Here is an 18,481-nt window from a genome sequence, read left to right on the forward strand (position 1 = left end):
CCAGACCTATGTGGAATTTCATCGTCTGGAGAAGCAGCAGGGCCCAGTGGATAGAACACGTGCCTGGGAGTTAGAAGGACCTGGGTTCTAATTCCTGTCTCCTTTGTGATCGTGGGCAAGTTACTTCAATTCTCTGTGCCTCAGTTACCTCATCTGTAAAATGGGGATTATGACTGTGAGCCCCATGTGGGACAGGGACTGTGTCCTACCTGATTAGCTTATATCTACCCCAGCGCTTGAGAAAATCTACATCTCCGCCCCGTCCTCTCCCCCTCCCTTCCGCCTCGTATCTCCTCCTGCCTCCGGGACGTCTCCACCTGGATGTCTGCCCACCACCTAAAACTCAACATGTCCAAAACTGAGCTCCTCATCTTCCCTCCCAAGCGCTGTCCTCTTCCTGACTTTCCTGTCACCGTGGATGGTACGACCATCCTTCCCGTCTCTCAAGCCCGCAACGTTGGTGTCATTCTTGACTCAGCTCTCTCGTTCACCCCACACATCCGATCCGTCACCAAGACCCGCCGGTCTCACCTTTATAATATCGCCAACATCCGCCCTTTCCTCTCCACCCAAACGGCTGTTTTACTGTTACAGGCTCTCATAATATCCCAGCTGGATTATTGTGTCAGCCTTCTCTCTGATCTCCCTCTTGTCTCGCCCCGCTCCATTCTTCTTCATTCTTCATTCCGCTGCCCGGCTCATCTTCCTGCAGAAACGCTCTGGGCCTGTCAGTCCCTTTCTTAAAAACCTCCAGTGGTTGCCCATCAACCTCCGCACGAAACAAAAACTTCTCACTCTAGGCTACAAGGCTCTCCATCACCTCGCCGCCTCCTACCTCTCCTCCTTTCTCTCTTTCTACTGCCAACCCCGTAGGCTCCTCTCCTCTGCCACCCACCTCCTCACCGTCCCCCATTCTCGCCTATCCCACTGTCGATCCCTGGGCCACGTCCTCCTGCTGTCCTGGAATGCCCTCCCTCCTCACCTCTGCCAAACTAACTCTCCTCCCCTCTTCAAAGCCCTACTGAGAGCTCACCTCCTCCAAGAGGCCTTCCCAGACTGAGATTCCCCTTTTCCCTCTGCTCCCTCTGCTGCCTCTCTGCCCCCCTCTTCACCTTCCCTCAGCTAAGCCCCCTTTCCTCCCTTTCCCTCTGCTCCTCCCCCTCTCCCTTCCCCTCCCCTCGGCACTGTGCTCATTTGCTCATTTGTAGATATTTTTATTACCCTATTTATTTTGTTAATGAGGTGTACATCCCCTTGATTCCATTTATTGCTATTGTTTTTGTCTGTCTCCCCCGATTAGACTGTAAGCCCGTCACTGGGCAGGGATTGTCTCTATCTGTTGCTGAATTGTACATTCCAAGCACTTAGTGCAGTGCTCTGCACAGAGTAAGCGCTCAATAAATACTTTTGAATGAATGAGTGACAGTGCCCATCATGTAGTAAGCGTTTAACAAATACCGCAAGGAAAAAAAAATCCTTTCCTGCCCTTTTCAAAGTTGTGTCTGTAGAAGACAGTGAGCCATGAGGAAAAATCACATTGTCGTGTGCTGGCCCAGAGTAGTTTGTAATACTAAAGCTGAGCTTTTTTTCTAGTTGAATTGGTTGAAACCTGGTTATTTTGCATTTTTCCAGAGTTCTCTTCCTTTGGAACTTGCATGTCTTTGGGGAATAATGTCTGCATTCACCACCGTGTTTCTTCCCTACTTTCTGGTGATTGAAGTTTTTGCGGGAAGATGAAAAAGCTGCATCTAGATCCTCTTAAAATAATCCCGGCATGATATCATATACCGTCAAGACAATGCAGATTGTTTAAAATAAGCTTCTTTGTTTCCCTCAGTCCTCTTATATTTCATTTAATTTGACTGACAGAAGCTCCAATGGGCAGGGGAGTCAGTAAGGGAGGAGAACTGAGGTTCTCGGGCAGAATTACTGCCGGTGAGGATGTTTGAGATGGGTGAGGTCATCGTGGACTTTTCTTCACAGTTATTGTCACTTCATAACACTGCTGAATTTGCAAAGCAGTTCTTCGTAAACACTATACATTTCTGTATATGCGCCTCAAGTATTTTAAATAATTGACCAAGTTTTTATTGTTGTAGCTTCTAATTCCAAGGAAAGGTTAAGAGAAATGCGCATCATTTAGTCTTTGACAGTGTTTGGTCTGATGATGTCCAGTAAAGGATTCTCCCATGTTAAGAGTCTACTGCTGAGTACTTGTGTCACTCTTCACTACTCAGTCATGGCTGAAAAAACTCCGGTTTCATGCGTAGCCTTATTTACAGATATAAAATAAATTCTTACTAAGATTTTTTGCAAGGAAAGGTTGCTTGTATTGGAGTCTCACATGGTGTTGGATAAGAGGAAGATATAAATTTTGGGCGATTCTTCTTTCTGTAGACTTGCAGTTGTGTGAGACATACGTGGACCGAACGAAAGCTCACTGTGCTTTATCCTAACATTATAAACAGCAAGTTGCGCAGCTGATGCGATTTTTAATTGCTCTGGCCCCTGAAGTACCGCTACTGATGTTTGTAAGCCCCCTCTAGACTGTCACCTCCTTGTGGACAGGGAACACGTCTGCCAACCCAGCTCTCAAGTGCGAAGTTCAGTGCTCTCCACCAGGAAGTGCTCAATAAATACCATTTTTTTAAAAATGGTACTTGTTTAGCACCTACTGTGAGACAAACACTGTTCCAAGTGCTGGAGTAGGTACATATGAATTAGGTTGGACGTGGACTCTCTCCCTTATGAGGCTCACAGTACAAGTAGGATTGTCTTGATTGTCTTCATGGTGGTGCCTACAACTGAATTGTAGTGTCGCCTTCCTTGCTATCCTTCTTTCTGAGGAAACCATTGCGGGAAAGCAGCATAGAAATCCCTAACTTAATAAGGAGTTTTCTCTCCACTAACCAGTGTATTTTTTCCCCTTGGATAACCTAAGAACCCTTGGCATCTTTGACAGCAGTGAAATATTTCTCTCTATTTGTTTTAGGATGACTACCATAGAGTAGTTAATGTTGTGCCCAAGAAACCACCTCTCCTAGACAGACCTGGCGAAGGCAGCTACAGCAGATACGATTATGGCCACGTCGATTATCGAGACTACGATGAAGGCCGCAGTTTTTCTCACGATCGAAGAAATGGGCCACCTCACAGAGGCGTATGTAACCCTTTTCCAGGGTCATGATCTTATTATTTCTCTGTCTTTTTAGTTCAGGATCATTTTAATACAAATATTTTTTCATGTTGAACATAGTAAGAAGCAGCGTCGCCTAGTGGATGGAGCACGGGCTTGGAAGGCAGAAGGAACTGGGTTCTAATCCCAGCTCCACTGTCTGTCCACTGTGCGACCTTGGGCAAGTCACTTTAATATGCCATCTCAGCTGTAAAATGATGATGAAGACTGAGAGTCCCATGTGGGACAGAGACTGTCCAACCTGAATCTCTTGTATCTTCCCTATCTCTTAATAGAGTGCCTGGCACATAGTAAATGCTGAACAAATGCCACAGTTATTATTATTATGACATGGAATGAGTTGAAAAAAAGCAAGTCTTGCTTGGTACTTGCAGATCTTAGGACAGGAGTTGTGTTCTTCCTCAATTTTATCCTCTAAATGTTTAGTGCAGTGCCCTAAGTACTGTAAGTGCCCAATAAATAGAGTTGTTGATTGGAGATTACTAACGGAGATCTGGAGCGTTAGACTGGAGTGTGGGGCATCAGTTAGTCTTCCAGCAGTATTTATTGAGTATGTGCTTTCACGATGGGACAGAACAGTACAGATTTGAATCTCTATGATAAGGTCCTGAGTCTTTCCTTTATCTTCAAAAATGGTCAAGGAAATTTTGACTCATGGCTATGGTTTGAGTTACACTCACAACCAAGATTGAAAAACATAATGGAAATTGGTGGGATAGAGAATAAAGTTCTGACTTGTATAAACGTTTCCCATTCCACTTTGTAACCCCCAAAATAAAAATAACTCTGTGGTCTTCATATTTCAACAGTCAGAAAAGGTCGTATTTAGCACCTTATTTATCAGAGAGTTTGGGGCCGGTCCTCATAGCTGAGCCTAATTGGGCAGGGAAGGAGACATGTAACTCGACTCCTCAAAAACTACAGTGGATGCTCATCCACCTCCGCGTCAAAGAAAAACTCCTTGCCACTGGCTTTAAAGCAGTCCATCACCTTGCCCCCTCCTATGTCACCTCGCTACTTTTCTACAACAACCCAGCCTGCACACTTTGCTCTTTTGATGCTAACCTTCTGTACTTTGATCTTGTTTAATTCGCCCCTGACCCCTAGCCCATGTCCTGCCTCTGGCCTGGAACGACCTCCCTCCTCAAATCCTCCAGACAGTTACTCTCCCCTGCTTCAAAGCCTTTTTGAAGGCACAGCTCCTCCAGGAAGCCTTCCCTAACTCTGTCCTCGCTCTCCTCTTCTCCCACTCCTTCTGCGTCGCCATGACTTGCTCCCTTTGTTCTTCCCCCCTTCCCAGCCCCGCAGTACTCATGTACAGATCTGTAATTTTTTTATATTAATGTCTGACCCCCCACCCCCCCAGACTGTACGCTCATTGTGGGCAGGGAATGTGTCTATTCATTGTTGTATTGTGCTCTCCCAAGCTCTCAGTACTATTTGAATGAATGAATCTAGACACTTGATTATCATTTTCTGCATCTTCCCACTCGTTTCTACCTGTCATACTGATTTTCAGGAATTGAGAAGGGCGGAGAGGGTGAAAAAAAAAGTTTGGAAGAAGGAATTTAACATCCCCCGAGTAATTAGGCCAGCTCTCTCCCCAGGGGAATTGGAAATGGAAATCTCCTGCCTTCTCCCTCAGAGCAACATTATGTCCGGTACCTTAGCTCTTGGAGTTTTGAAGTAAAATATTATTTTAAAGTGGTACACTAAAAAACGTGTTTGAGAAGCACTTTCTAATACTGAAAGTCAGTGCAATTATCGTATGACACATTATGGTATGAAGCAGCGTGGCTCAGTGGAAAGAGCATGGGCTGGGGAGTCAGAAGTCATGGGTTCTAATCCCAGCTCTGCCGCTTGTCAGGTGGGTGTCTTTGGGCAAGTCACTTAACTTCTCTGGGCCTCAATTACCTCATCTGTAAAATGTGAGCCCCACGTGGGACAACCTGATCACCTTGTATTCTCCCCAGCGCTTAGAACGGTGCTTTGCAAATAGTAAGCGCTTAACATATGCCATCATTATTATTATCATTATTATTGTCAGCCAACTTTGCCTCCTGCAAACTCTGGCTTTGACTCTTTCCATGCCCTCTCCCTCCCCCTCACCATCTGCTTTCTGGCTGCCTTTTTGCCTGCTGGCCGAGTTAGATAATAATAATAATGATAATTTTTTAAGTATTTTACTTTGTGCCAAACACTGTATTAAGCCTGGGGTGGATACAAGCAATTTGCTTTGGATACAGTCCCTGTCCCATGTGGAGCTCACGGTTTCCGTCACACCTGTGATCTTGGGGGCCTGGATGAAGTGAAAGCCACCTTCTGTTCACTTCAAAAGTAATTCATGGGAGGAATGGAAGAGAGTTTAAAAATTTTTATTTTATAGTAAAAATTTACAGTAAAAAAATTTAAGTTTTCACAGTGCGTTTTGGCTGGAAAGTGATGGCAGAATTGGGGTTTGCTTGTCTGACAACTGGCATCAGCCTAGGTACAACACAAAGGTAGCCATGTCAATCAGAAGAAACTGACGGTTACAGTGTCAGGTTTCGTAAATGTTAGAGTATTCAGGATTAGAAACACCTACCTCCTGTTGAAATATGCTATGCGGACTCATTTTGACTCTTGAAACTTCCTTGTAACCTTCCCAGGTTTGATGTTTTTTTTCCTCTCTGTAGACTTCAGAGGTTTTCTGCTTCGATAGGTTTAGGAAGAAAGTATTGCAGATATGTTCCCTTGCCTGATATTTATGGGGAGGACGGGCAAAGTAATCTGTTTTGCAAAAAATTAGGCCCCCAAATCTTTAAATTAAATCCAGAATTATATCACCTTGTTTTATTAATTGTACATTTTAAAACTCAGATTTGTTTGTCTTTTTCAGAAATAGTAATGATATTAATAGTAACATCTTAATAATAATAATAATAATGTTGATATTTGTAAAGTGCTTACTATGTGCAGAGCACTGTTCTAAGTGCTGGGGTAGATACAGGGTAATCAGGTTGTGCCACGTAAAGCTCACAGTCTTAATCCCCATTTTATAGATAAAGTAACTGAGGCACAGAGAAGTTAAGTGACTTGCCCGCAGTCACACAGCTGACAAGTGGCAGAGTCGGGCTTCGAACCCATGACCTCTGACTCCCAAGTCCGTGCTCTATCCACTGCGCCACGCTGCTTCTCTAAATATTATAAAGCAGTGGTGCGTCTGAGTACAGTGTAATTTCTAGAAATGATGATTGTACTATGATTTTCTTCCTACCCCTCTTTGTACCTCTTTCTTAGTTATGTATTTCTGTTGCAGCAAAATTATTTCAACAAAGCACGTATCTGAACAATTTCTTTTTATTGCAGGATGACTCTGGATATAATAGATGGCCAAGGGATGATCATCGTCAATCTGACTACAGGTATTGAGATGAAAAAAAAAATGCGTTAATGTCAAATTCCTCTGCATTCATGAAGCCCTCTGACTTCAAAAATCATAAAGGGTAGAAGGCTACTTTGGGCAAGACAAGGAGTCACCTTGGTCACTGCTCGGTTTCAATGTGGGTATATTTTGCCCGTGCAGTAATGTTCAGTTAGTTTGATTCTGTTCCAGAACCAGTCCTGACATGACTGGGTCCCAAAGGTAAGTCCAAATACACTGCGTATGCTGCCCAACCCTTTCTTGCTCACAGTCCCCCCTCCCCAGTCCCCCACATCTTCTCTCCCCCTTCCTCTCACCACTGCTCGAGTTTCCAGTAGTTTTTTTCTTTTTTTAAAGGAACCACCCTGGCAGCTGCTTCCACGAGCATGTCTGTTGCCCCCTAATCCCCATCCTGCGTGTAGTCCTGCTGATAGGGAGAGAGTTGACGGGGCCGGTGATAGCGGTCGTCACAGCTACAGCACCTTGGGAGGGGACCGTGTCACCCAGTCTCCCCACCACCCAGCTCCGTTCCTGCCCGGGCTTCGAGAGGAGAGAGGAAGGCGAGCAGGAGGGCGGGGAGGCTGCACTTGGTTTCCCACAGTGGCCACTGGCTTCACTATGCTGAGTTAAAACAAGCAAAACTGGAGCAAGAGGGTGAGAAGGGGGAGCAGATATCCCAGAAATGGGAGAAGGTTGAAAGGGTTGAGGAAATTGACTTAGCTGAAGTGATTGTACTGAACGTTAGGACTGAGCATTCCATTATGCTGGGTTTGCAGAAGTGGCCACTGGTGGATAGAGCACGGACCTGGGAGTCAGACTGGGATTGTAATCCCGGCTCCACCACGAGTCTTGCTGAATGACCTTGGGCGAGTCATTTAACTGGTCTCCCTATGCTTCGTTAAACCCAGCTAAACCGGAGCGGAAGGGTGAGAAGGGAGTGGGGCCTTCACGTAGAGGGTGGGGAGGGCTGGAAAATGTCTGGGACCTGGGGAGAGGAAGAAGGGGTTGAGGAAATTGACTTATCTGAAGTAACTGAACACGATGCACAAAGTAAGCGCTCAATAGGTACGATTGAATGAATGAATAATGTTAGGATTGAGCATTGCATGTGCTGGGTATGTCAGTAAATAGTGCACGACATATCTGTGGGTTACCTGTAATTTGGGGTGGTCGTAACCCAGGATATTTGTATTCTTTCATATTTTGATAGGCACTTAATATATTCTTGTACATGATATGATAGAGAAGCAGCGTGGCCTAGTGGATAGAGCTCGGGTCTGGGAGTCAGAAAGATCTAGATTGTAATTCCGGCTCCACCACTTGACTGCAGTATGACCATGGGCACTTCACTTATCTTCTCTGTGCTTCAGTTCCCTCATCCGTAAAATGGGGATTAAGACTGTGAGCCCCATGTGGGATGTGGACTGTGTCCAACCCGAGAATCTTGTGCTGATAAAGCAGGATGTTTTAGACGAAAATGGAAAATTGGAAACTCAAGGGGATAGTTGTGGAATTCCTTATGAGCATGTGCAAGCAATGTTTGCCAATTACCATTATCCCAGAATACTGGCTGATCACTAACATAACACAGATCTACCTGGGGAGTTCCAGAGGAGAGTGTGGGAGTCCCAAAGAAAGCAGAGTAGTTAGTGAGGTGCAGAAAAACACACAACCTATTAAGGGGGGGCGGAAAACTGACGTGATTTCTAAGTGGGAATATTGTGTCTCTCTCTGATCTGCTGGAATTTTTAAAGATATCAGTAGGCATAAGCAGTTAGTAGATCATCTGCCACTGACCTCTTGCTCCTACTCTCCCTCTGTTCGGAACTCACTACCCCTTCATATCTGACAGACCACTGTTCTCCCCATATTTAAAAGCCTCCTGAGATCACATCTCCTGGAGGCCTTCCCTCAGCATTGTAAGGGGCAGGGACAACAGGCATTGAATCCCTTTTTTGCAGTTGAGGGGATCAGTCAATTATTGTTGAATTGTACTTTCCAAGCACTCAGTAATAATAATAATAATAATGTTGGTATTTGTTAAGCACTTACTATGTGCAGAGCACTGTTCTAAGCGCTGGGGTAGCTAGAGGGTCATCAGGTTGTCCTACGTGAGGCTCACAGTCTTCATCCCCATTTTACAGATGAGGTAACTGAGGCACAGAGAAGTTAAGTGACTTGCCCACAGTCACACAGCTGACAAGTGGCAGAGCAGGGATTCGAACCCATGACCTCTGACTTCCAAGCCCGTGCTCTTACCACTGAGCCACGCTGCTTCTCGGTGCTCGGCACACAGTAAGCACTCAGTAAATATTGAATGAATGAATCAGTGGTATTTATGGAGCGTTTACGGTATTCAGAGCACTGTGGTAAGGAAACTGAGGCATAGAAAAGTGACTTACCCAGGGTCACACAGCAGGCAAATGGCAGGATCCAGGTCCCCTGTCTCTGAGTCTCGTGCTCAGCAATTAATACAGTTTCAACCAGTTTAGGAAAGAAATGTCAAGAGTAGGCTGCCAGCAGTTGTCTCTGTTACATGCACTCCCTCATTCTAATTTATGGCCCTTCTTCCCCTTCCTACTCTTTCTAGAGTCTAGAAAGAGCTGACCGTGGCTTTCTCACACACTCTCTGAACTACAGTACTGGAGTCGTATCCAGAGTTCTTCGATTGCTTTGTTATTTATCTGGCACTCTGAAGAAGTACCAAAGGGAATGTCCTTTTTTTCTGATTGGAGGCGCAGGCCAACAGTATACCCTCCTCCAATCAAAGTGCATTTCTCATCTTCTCAAGATGCCCCAGTGCCTGGCCTCTTGAGGTTTGGATTGGTGCCCTAGACTGCCCCTCAGCCGTTGTGGCCCCGACCCCCCACCCGGCAAGGTCACTTTGGTGGCAGGCCAGATGGGCCGAGAGGGAGCCAGGATCTTCTCTTTTCCCTGCCGCACCAGCCCGAGTCCATTTCTGCTTGGGCCACCGTCGGCTAACTGGGTCCGGACCTTGGAGCAGGTCTTAAACCAGCACCACCCCCTAGCCCTCCTCAGCATCCCCTGGCTTCCCCATCCCTCTGACACGGGTTGTCCGGACCCCTTGCCCGGTGAGGGACAGGGACTGGGACCGTCTTTAAGGACCCTCTCGGTGTTCTTTTCCAGGGCTTTGTTCGGCACTCTGCATCTCCAGTGATTAACCCTACCAATCGTGATTGTAATACAGATATATTAGTTCACTGTGTATGGGAGTCTATTTTTATAAATGGATGGCATTTAAAAAATCAAGCCTAGAGCGAGCAGTGGTCTAGAATGAAGGTGCATTTACTCTCAGAGTTGACTGTCCTTCCCTTCAATCCCCCTAAGCCGAATCATAATATGTTTTAAAATGGAATCGGTATTGTTAAGCCTCCGTTCTGTGGAACAAGAGTGTCACCAAGTGGTCAGATAGTAGAGAAAATAAAATTCTAGAGATTAATTAGCCTTTGTAATTCTTATTCCTCATCTGTGAATGTAAGCTTATAGGAGAGTTTTGCCTTAAGTATTAATATTTTATTATTTTGTGTTAAGTGCACTTAATCTTTTAAATACGTTTGGCATCTTCATTTTAGAAGGGAAAAACTTGGTTACACGTGAATGCTTGGAGGCCTACTTGAGATAGAGTTGAGAGTTTTGTAGGCATAGAATTTACAGAAGAGCATTTAATTTATAATGTGAAGATTGTGGCTACTATGGGGATTCAGATATCTTTAGAGAGAGTATGTGAGTGTCACCAGAAAATGCTTTTCTTTTTTTTTAGGAACATTCATGCTTTTATGATGTCCTTAAATAGGAAAGAATTGCTTATTTTCTAAAGTCAGTCAGTCGATCGCATTTATTGAGTGCTTACTGTGTGCAGAGCCGGAAGAAGGCAATGGTAAACGACCTCTGTATCCTTCCCAAGAAAACCCTATGCCTGTGCATACCAGAATGACAGAAGATGGGTCGATTAGACTGTAAGCCCACCAATGGGCAGGGATTGTCTCTATCTGTGCCGAATTGTACATTCCAAGTGCTTAGTACAGTGCTCTGCACATAGTAAACGCTCAATAAATACTATTGAATGATGTTCTGAAGAGGGTGTGTCCATGGAGTCCATGTGTCCATGTGTTGGAAATGATGGCATTTGAAGAAGTGTGCAGAGCACTAGACTAAGCACTAGGAGAGTACACTATAACAGTATAGTGGACACAGTTCCTGCCAATAATGAGCTTACAGTCTAGCGAGGGAGACATTAATATAAATAAGTTACAGATATGTACGTAAGTGTTGTGGGGCTGCTGGGGGCGGGGATGAATAAAAGGAGCAAGTCAGGGCGGTGCAGAAGGGAGTTGAAGAAAAGGAAAAGAGGGCCTAGTCAGGGAGGGCCTAGCCTGGAACACCCTTCCTCCTCAACTCCAACAGACAGGCCCCTGTCCCTGGCTTCAAAACCTTTTTGAAGGCACACCACCTCCAGGAGACAGACCATGACTAAGCCCCCCTTTTCTCTTCTTCCACTCCCTTCTGTGTCGCCCTGACTTGCTCCCTTTGCCCTTCCCCCTTCCGGCCGCACCACACTTATGTCCATATCTGTAATTAATTTTTTAAAAAATATATATTAATATTTGTCTTCCCCCAATTTAGACTATAAGCTCGCTGTGGGCAGGAAATGTGTCTGTTTATTGTTTCATTCTCACACAGTACTGTTCTACACACAGTAAGCGCTCAAATACGATTGCGAGACAGAAGGCTGGGCAGTCAGTAAGGAGGCTGATAACGGTAATCAAGGTGAGATATGAAAAGCGATGGGAATAACGTGGTAGTTTGGATGGAGAGGAAAGGGCAGATTTTAGCAATTTTGTGAAGGTGGAACCAACAGGATTTAGTGATGGATTGAATATGTGGGTTGAAAGAAGGAGAGAAGTCAAGGATAACACCAAGGTTACTGGCTTGTGAGACAGGAAGGATAGTGGTGCTGTCTACAGTGATGGGAAAGTCAGGGGAAGGATAGGGTTTGGGTAAGGAGTTCTGTTTTATACGTGTTAGGTTTTGAGGTGATGGGAGGACATCCAAGTAGAGATGCCTTGAAGGCAGGAGGAAATATGAGGCTATAGAGAGGGAGAGAGATCAGCGTTGGAGATGTAGATTTGGGTATCATCCTCATAGAGGTAGTAGGTGAAGCTATGGGAGCGAATGAGTTCTCCAAGAAAGCGGGTGTAAATGGAGAATAGAAAGGGACCCAGAACTGAACCTTGGGTTCACCCACAGTTAGGGGATGGGAGGGGGAGGTTGAGCCCGTGAAAGAGATTGAGAACGAGTGGCCGGAGATTCAGGAGGACAACCAGGAGAGGACGGTGTCAGAGAAGCCGAGGTTAGGTAATAAAGGATGAGCCGTACCGACGTTATCAAGTCCCTTTATGAATCTCTTTCGTTTCTTATGAGTCACTCTTCAGGGACTATTTTCCCAGTGGTACTGGTATCTTGTCCTTTGGCTTTCTGGCTTAGAGTTTAGATTTAATGACCATACATAAGCTCATTACGTCTATCTAAGAAGTAGACTAAGCCTGTGCTATAATGCTACAGAAGGTAAGCAAAAAGATTCAGTAAGAAATTCCTTCAATTGTTTTTTATTAATTGCTTCAACATTATTTGTTAATTCCTTCCCTTCTTTGGTCATGGTGAACATTCATATTTTTAAAAGGCCATATTTTGAAAGTGAAAAAAAGGCAGTTTTTCTCTCTCATATGGGGTATATGTCCCTTGTTTTTATTAACCATTACAACTTTGATATTTGTATCATCTTCCTCCAAAAAGATAAAACAATTCATTCAGTCGAATTTATTGAGTGCTTAGTGTGTGCAGAGCACTGTACTAAGTGCTTGGGAAAGGACAGTGCAGCAATAAACAGTCACATTCAATGCCCACAATGGGCTTCCATGAGAACACATTTTAAGTAAAAGTGGAAGTACTAAGCAGACTCTGATCCATACCATCAGGTTTCATTGAAGAACGTGAAAGGGATCACTGCCCAGGTATTCACAGATTTTTTTTAAAAATATATGCTTCATTGCAAATTTGGCATTGTAAGGTGCACAAACTCTTTCGTACTACTAGGGTCCGCTCTTTAGTAATAGTGCACTAATGCCAATGTATTAGTCTGGAACAATTATTTGTGATTTTATTTCTAAACTGATCTTCAAGTGCCTAAGTGTCTCAAGAAGGCTTTAATCGTAGACATTCCCATTTGAAGTAATACGGTGTAGTTCTGATGTGAAGACACTTAAGTTTAGGATTTATTTCCAGTCTTCAGCTAATTTAACGTTCCCCTTTTTTTCCTCAAACTTAATTTCAGTAGGTAGAGGCCAGCCCAACCGATAAGAATTCTGCTCTCTCCATTTCATTTTTTCCATGTTATTTTTGAGCAAAACTGATGCGGAAAAGAACAGATACTTGTAATGTTCTTGAATATAGCTGTGCCGTGTCAAAGGATCTGGCTTCGCTGTCTTAGTTTGAGAAAACTAAAGAAAGTGGAGTTGCATGCGTGTAATGGTTACTATTCAAAAATTGAGTGGCCAAAATCAAATGAAACGTGGAGTGTCAGAGCGGGGGAATAACTCAAGCCATTGCCTACTTCTCATACAGCCAAACTTGACTTTGGAAAAAAACTTTGTTTGGACAGGACTGATAGAAATTTAAGAGGATCCTTGACTAGTACCAGTAACAAAAAGCACAGATTTGTGAATTCAGACTAATCTATTGAATCTTTTTCAACAGAAGCATATGGTTGGGATGAAATTTTAAGACTTCAGTGTCTGAAGAGATGCAATAAAAATAATCTTTTATTAGAAAACAGGTAGCTCTTCTTTTGTGGAAGCTTTAAAGACGTGTATTAATGTTGAAAACAGCACCAGGCACTGCGAAGACTCGAGCCAACACTTCAGTCAGACACCACGTTTATGGGCAGTCTCCTGATGGAAGGTTCTGTAGGGGTCAGAAAAGTTCCTGTCCATGGCGACACTTTCTGCCAAAAGTCATTCTGTGTGCATAGAACACCTCTCCGGGAGCACAATGGACACGTTTTTAGAAAATCCTACTAGGTCTAGAACATGCTAGATTTCAATCTGTGAATTATAATTTGTTTATGCGGTGAAGGAGAAAGTGTCAAGGTATTAATTGGAAGGGTAACGGCAAGGAAACCGCCTAATTGTTGCTGTTAGTGTCTGTTTGGCATTTTAATGTGTTTCATGACGTTTTTAAAGTCTTTGTTGCTTCAGGATGGCATGGCTACTTAATGCCATTGTGTAGTGCCCTAATTTATTTATACGAACACCCACGTGAGAGGATATAGATGATGGTCTTTGTGTTCAGAGAGAGCAATTGTAGCGTCTCACCTAAAGGCAGTGTTCCTTCAGGTGCCACAGATGACTCCCAGAGCTGTGCTGTCAGTAACATCTACCACCCACAACTCTTGGCGAGGCAGGATCAGAAACAGCAACATCTGGAATGCAATCAGTCCCCTCACGCTAAGCCATTCTGACCATATTGAACATTGGGCAGATCGTGAGGGGAGTGGATGAGGGTAGTATTTACAGATTATATTGAGCCAAAATGGAACAGAAGGAAAGATTAAATGACAGTGTAAAGCAGAACTTCCAGTGAGGTAGCAGCAGAAGGTGGATTAGTCAGGAATGTGCTAATTAGAAATTGGATTATTTAGCAATAGGTAAAGCATCAAAAAAGTCAGAAATGAAAATTCCAGGGTCGGTACAAATTCAGCAGTGCAGCAGGGGACCGTCTTGATGTGCCCAGACAAACTGCTCTCTTCAGAGTCACCGATAACGTCCTCCTTGATGCATCTAACGGACTCCACCCCATCCTTATTCTCTTTGACCTCTCGGCCGCCTTTAGCTCTGCGGACCTTCGCCAACCCCGGGAAACACTATTAGATCCGTTTTCTCTGACACACTGTCCTCTCTTGGTTTTCCTCCTACCTCTCTGGCCGCTCCATGTTAGACTCTTCTCCAGCTCCTCTGTTGTGGGGCTCCCTCAAGGCCAATATCTAGGGCCTCTTCTACTCTTTATTGAGAAACAGTGTGGCTCAGTGGAAAGAGCCCGGGTTTGGGAGTCAGAGGTCATGGGTTTGAATCCCGGCTCTGCCACTTGTCAGCTGTGTGACTGTGGGCAAGTCACTTAACTTCTAGGTGCCTCAGTTATCTCATCTGTAAAATGGGGATAAAGACTGTGAGCCTCTCGTGGGACAATCTGATTACCCTGTATCTACCCCAGCTCTTAGAACAGTGCTCAGCATATAGTAAGCGCTTAACAAATGCCAACATTGTTATTATTATTATTTGCACCCGCTCCTGTGACTACAATTACCGTCTCTTTGCAGATGATTCCGAAGTCTACATCCCCTGCCTTGAACTCTTTCCTTTGCAGTCCTACATTTCCTCCTGCCTTCAGCTCATCTCTTCTCAGATGTCCTGCTGTCACTTCCAACTCAACATGTCCAAAATCGCACTCCTCATTTTCACTCCCAAACATTTTCCTGCCGCCGACTTTCTCATCATCGTTGACAATGCTTCCTTCATCCTTGCCCAATAGTACCTGTGACCTTGGCAGTATCCGTGACTCTTAGAACCCACTTATGCGGTCAGTCGCCAAATTCTCCTAGTTCAATCTTCACATTTTTAATATCCATCCAGATTGTCATATCGCATCTCAACTACTGCATTAGCTTCCTCATTGACCTCCCTGCCTACAGCTTTTCAAATCTCCTTCTTTTTTTTTATGGTATTTAAGTGCTTACGCTGTACCAGCCACTGTACCAAGTGCTGGGGTAGATGTAGGCTAATCAGGTTGGATATAATCTGTGTCCCACATGGGGCTCATGGTATTAATCCCCATTTTACACATGGGGTAACTGAGGGACAGAGAAATAAAGTGATTTGCCCGAGGTCATACAACAGAAAAGTGGTGGAGCCGGATTAGAACCCAGGTCCTTCTGACTCTCAGGACCCTACTTTATCCACTGGGCCAGGCTGCTTCTCTAAAAAATTGTTCTAAAATATTGGTCTGTACACATCTCCCCATTCCTTGAGCTTCTCTGATTGTTGCCCATCCACCTCTACATCAAGGAGAAACTCCTGTGAACTGTAAGGCAATCAGCCAGTCCCTTCCTCGCCACTTGTCCTACCTCCCTTTCCACTACAACCCAGCCCGTCCACGTTGCTTCTGTAAACTCACCTCACCCTCTGTACCTTGCTCACATTCTTTATGCTGTTGACTACTTGCTCAGGCCCGACTTCTTGCCTGGAACTCTGTCCTCTACTTCTGCCTGATCTCCACCTCCCTGTCTTCAAAACCATCTCTTCCAGGAAGCCTTCTTTTTTTATGGTATTTGTTAAAGACTATTTGCCAGTCACTGTACTAAGCACTGGGGGAAGATACAAGATCCTCGGGTTGGATGGGGTCCCTGTCCCACACAGGGCTCACAGATTTACCTCCCATTTAACAGAGGAGGTAACTGAGGCACAGAGAAGTGAAGTGACTGGCCCAAGTCACACAGCAGACGAGTGTCGGAACCGGGATTAGAACCCCCTGCCCTCTGACTCCCAGGCCCATTCTCTAGCCACTACACCATGCTTTCTTCACTAATCTCTCATCTTCCCACCCTGTTTTACCTCCCTACTGTGGCACCTCTGTGCCCAAGCACTTGGGTTCTCTCTCCCCACCCAGACTGCACTTGTATTCCTAAATCTATTTTTAGGTCCTTCTACTTGTAATATTTTAAGGTCTCTATCTCCTACACCGGATTGTAAAGTCCTTGGGGCCCATGATTGTGTCTACCTATTCTCCTGCACTTTGTACAGTGTTCTGCACAGAGTAAACATTCAAATATACCACTAATTGAAGGATGAGGAAGGATCATGTTGTATTTGTCAACTACGGTCACTTAATTTTTCTGGAAGTGCCCTCTTGATTAGGTGTAATTCTTTGTTATAAATGCCTTCTTAACTTCGAAAAGTTGAATATCAGTGACCTTCATTCTTTTCCTGCAGCATTTTATCGATTTCCATCAGCGTGTCGTGCCGTTTTCACATACGTTGTCTGCAGAGAATAATGTATCTAAAATATCACCACAGAATGCGAAAGTATGAGTTGTTTGTAAAATACCCTCTAAGCTGAAGACTGGAGTAAGCCAGAGAAAATCAAATTCTGACTTAATTTGAGTAGTAGTTCTTACTAATTTAAAAATTAAGTTTATTGATATTCTAGACTTCTCCCCATAGTCACCTTACATTATTTTTTTTGTTCAATCGATCGAAGACATTTATTGAAAACTTATAGTGTGACAAGCATTGTATTAAGGGTTTTGAAGAGTAACTACAACAGAGTTCATTCATTCAGTCGTATTTATTGAGCTCTTACTGTGTGCAGAGCACTGTACTAAGCGCTTGGGAAGTACAATTCAGCAACAAAGAGAGACAGTCCCTGCCCACAATGGGCTCACAGTCTAGAAGTGGGGAGACAGACATCAAAACAAGTAAACAGGCATCAGTAGCATCATTATAAATAAATAGAATTATAGGTATATGCACATCATTAACAAAAATAAATAGAATTATAATTACCTATATACACAAGTGCTGTGGGGCGGGGAGGGGAGTTGGTGACCTTGTTCCCTGCCCACAAGGTGCTTAGAATCTAGAGGAGGAGACAGACTTTAAAATAAATCTTGGATTAATTTCCTGTGTATTTACCAAGAACTGAATATATTTTTAAGTCACTTTATGATGACTGCTTCATAAGAATTCATCAGATTCCAGAACTTGTTTGGATAATGTACATGTTAAATGTCCACATTGAAAAAGCACCATGTAATATTGGAGCAGTCAGAAGTTGGGGTTTTGATTTTCCTTGCCATGTAAACTGATCTTTGTCTCACTTGTAGAGCAGAGATTTAGCCAGAGGGATTTATGGAATAGTATTAAAAAGGTGCACAAGTCTCCTGTGTTCCGTTGCAGTATTTGGCAAGTTTTAAGGAATACCGCACAAAACTCCCTTTCTAAGAAATCGAGAAGGCACGGACTTACAGCAGTGATCCAGTATTAGTTAGCAATTGATAGTTTAACTTCAGTTATATGCATTAAGGGGACGATCTTTTCAAAAAAATTAAAACAAATCTGTTAGATTTTTGTGCAAATAATGCTCTCCCCCCCGCCTCCACACTAACCAACACATAAATTTAATTTTAGGAAGGTAGGTTTTTTTTAAAAAATTGAATTTTGTATGTTAAATACCGTCGAAAATATTAGACTAGAAACCCCTGTTTAATTTCGACATTTCTTGCTTCCTTAGAGAAAACATTTCCTTGTCTGGAATGTTTCGAAGTTTGTGTCAGAAATCTGTTACAGTTGGTGCTATGTGATTTGGAGCTCTCAAAGATCGTCTACTGTATTTCAGTTGCCAAAGTAGGGTCTGAGATGGCCTGTATTTGGAAGAGACAAATCCAGGCAGTAATAATAATAATAATGTTGGTATTTGTTAAGCGCTTACTATGTGCAGAGCACTGTTCTAAGCGCGGGGGTAGATACAGGGTAATCAGGTTGTCCCATGTGAGGCTCACAGTTAATCCCCATTTTACAGATGAGGTAACAGGCACAGAGAAGTGAAGTGACTTGCCCACAGTCCCACAGCTGACAAGTGGCAGAGCTGGGATTCGAACCCATGACCTCTGACTCCCAAGCCCGGGCTCTTTCCACTGAGCCACGCTGCTGTTTCTGTTTGCCGCAGTATTTTGGAAAATAGCGCGTGTCCCCGAAGCTCAGTGGCAGTTTCTGGCCACATTACGGAAGTGCCAATGGGAAATGGCTATGGGA

The 18,481-nt window shown here is 44.0% G+C and overlaps 1 protein-coding gene across 3 annotated transcripts in view; it reads left to right on the forward strand.

Moving 5' to 3' along the window:
- PPHLN1 (periphilin 1) overlaps positions 1 to 18,481 on the forward strand; it is a 145,111-nt gene that overhangs the window by 28,870 nt on the left and 97,760 nt on the right. For all 3 annotated transcript variants that reach the window (XR_003755904.2, XM_029054673.2, XM_029054667.2), the window contains 2 exons: positions 2,993 to 3,160; positions 6,545 to 6,600. Coding sequence is in view for 2 of the 3 variants with exons in the window: in XM_029054673.2 (XP_028910506.1) it covers positions 2,993 to 3,160; positions 6,545 to 6,600 (224 nt within the window). In the remaining variant the exon portion in view is untranslated. The remainder of the gene's footprint in view (positions 1 to 2,992; positions 3,161 to 6,544; positions 6,601 to 18,481) is intronic.

Source organism: Ornithorhynchus anatinus, chromosome 2 (genome assembly GCF_004115215.2).
Source record: "Ornithorhynchus anatinus isolate Pmale09 chromosome 2, mOrnAna1.pri.v4, whole genome shotgun sequence".
Taxonomy (NCBI): Eukaryota; Metazoa; Chordata; class Mammalia; order Monotremata; family Ornithorhynchidae; genus Ornithorhynchus; species Ornithorhynchus anatinus.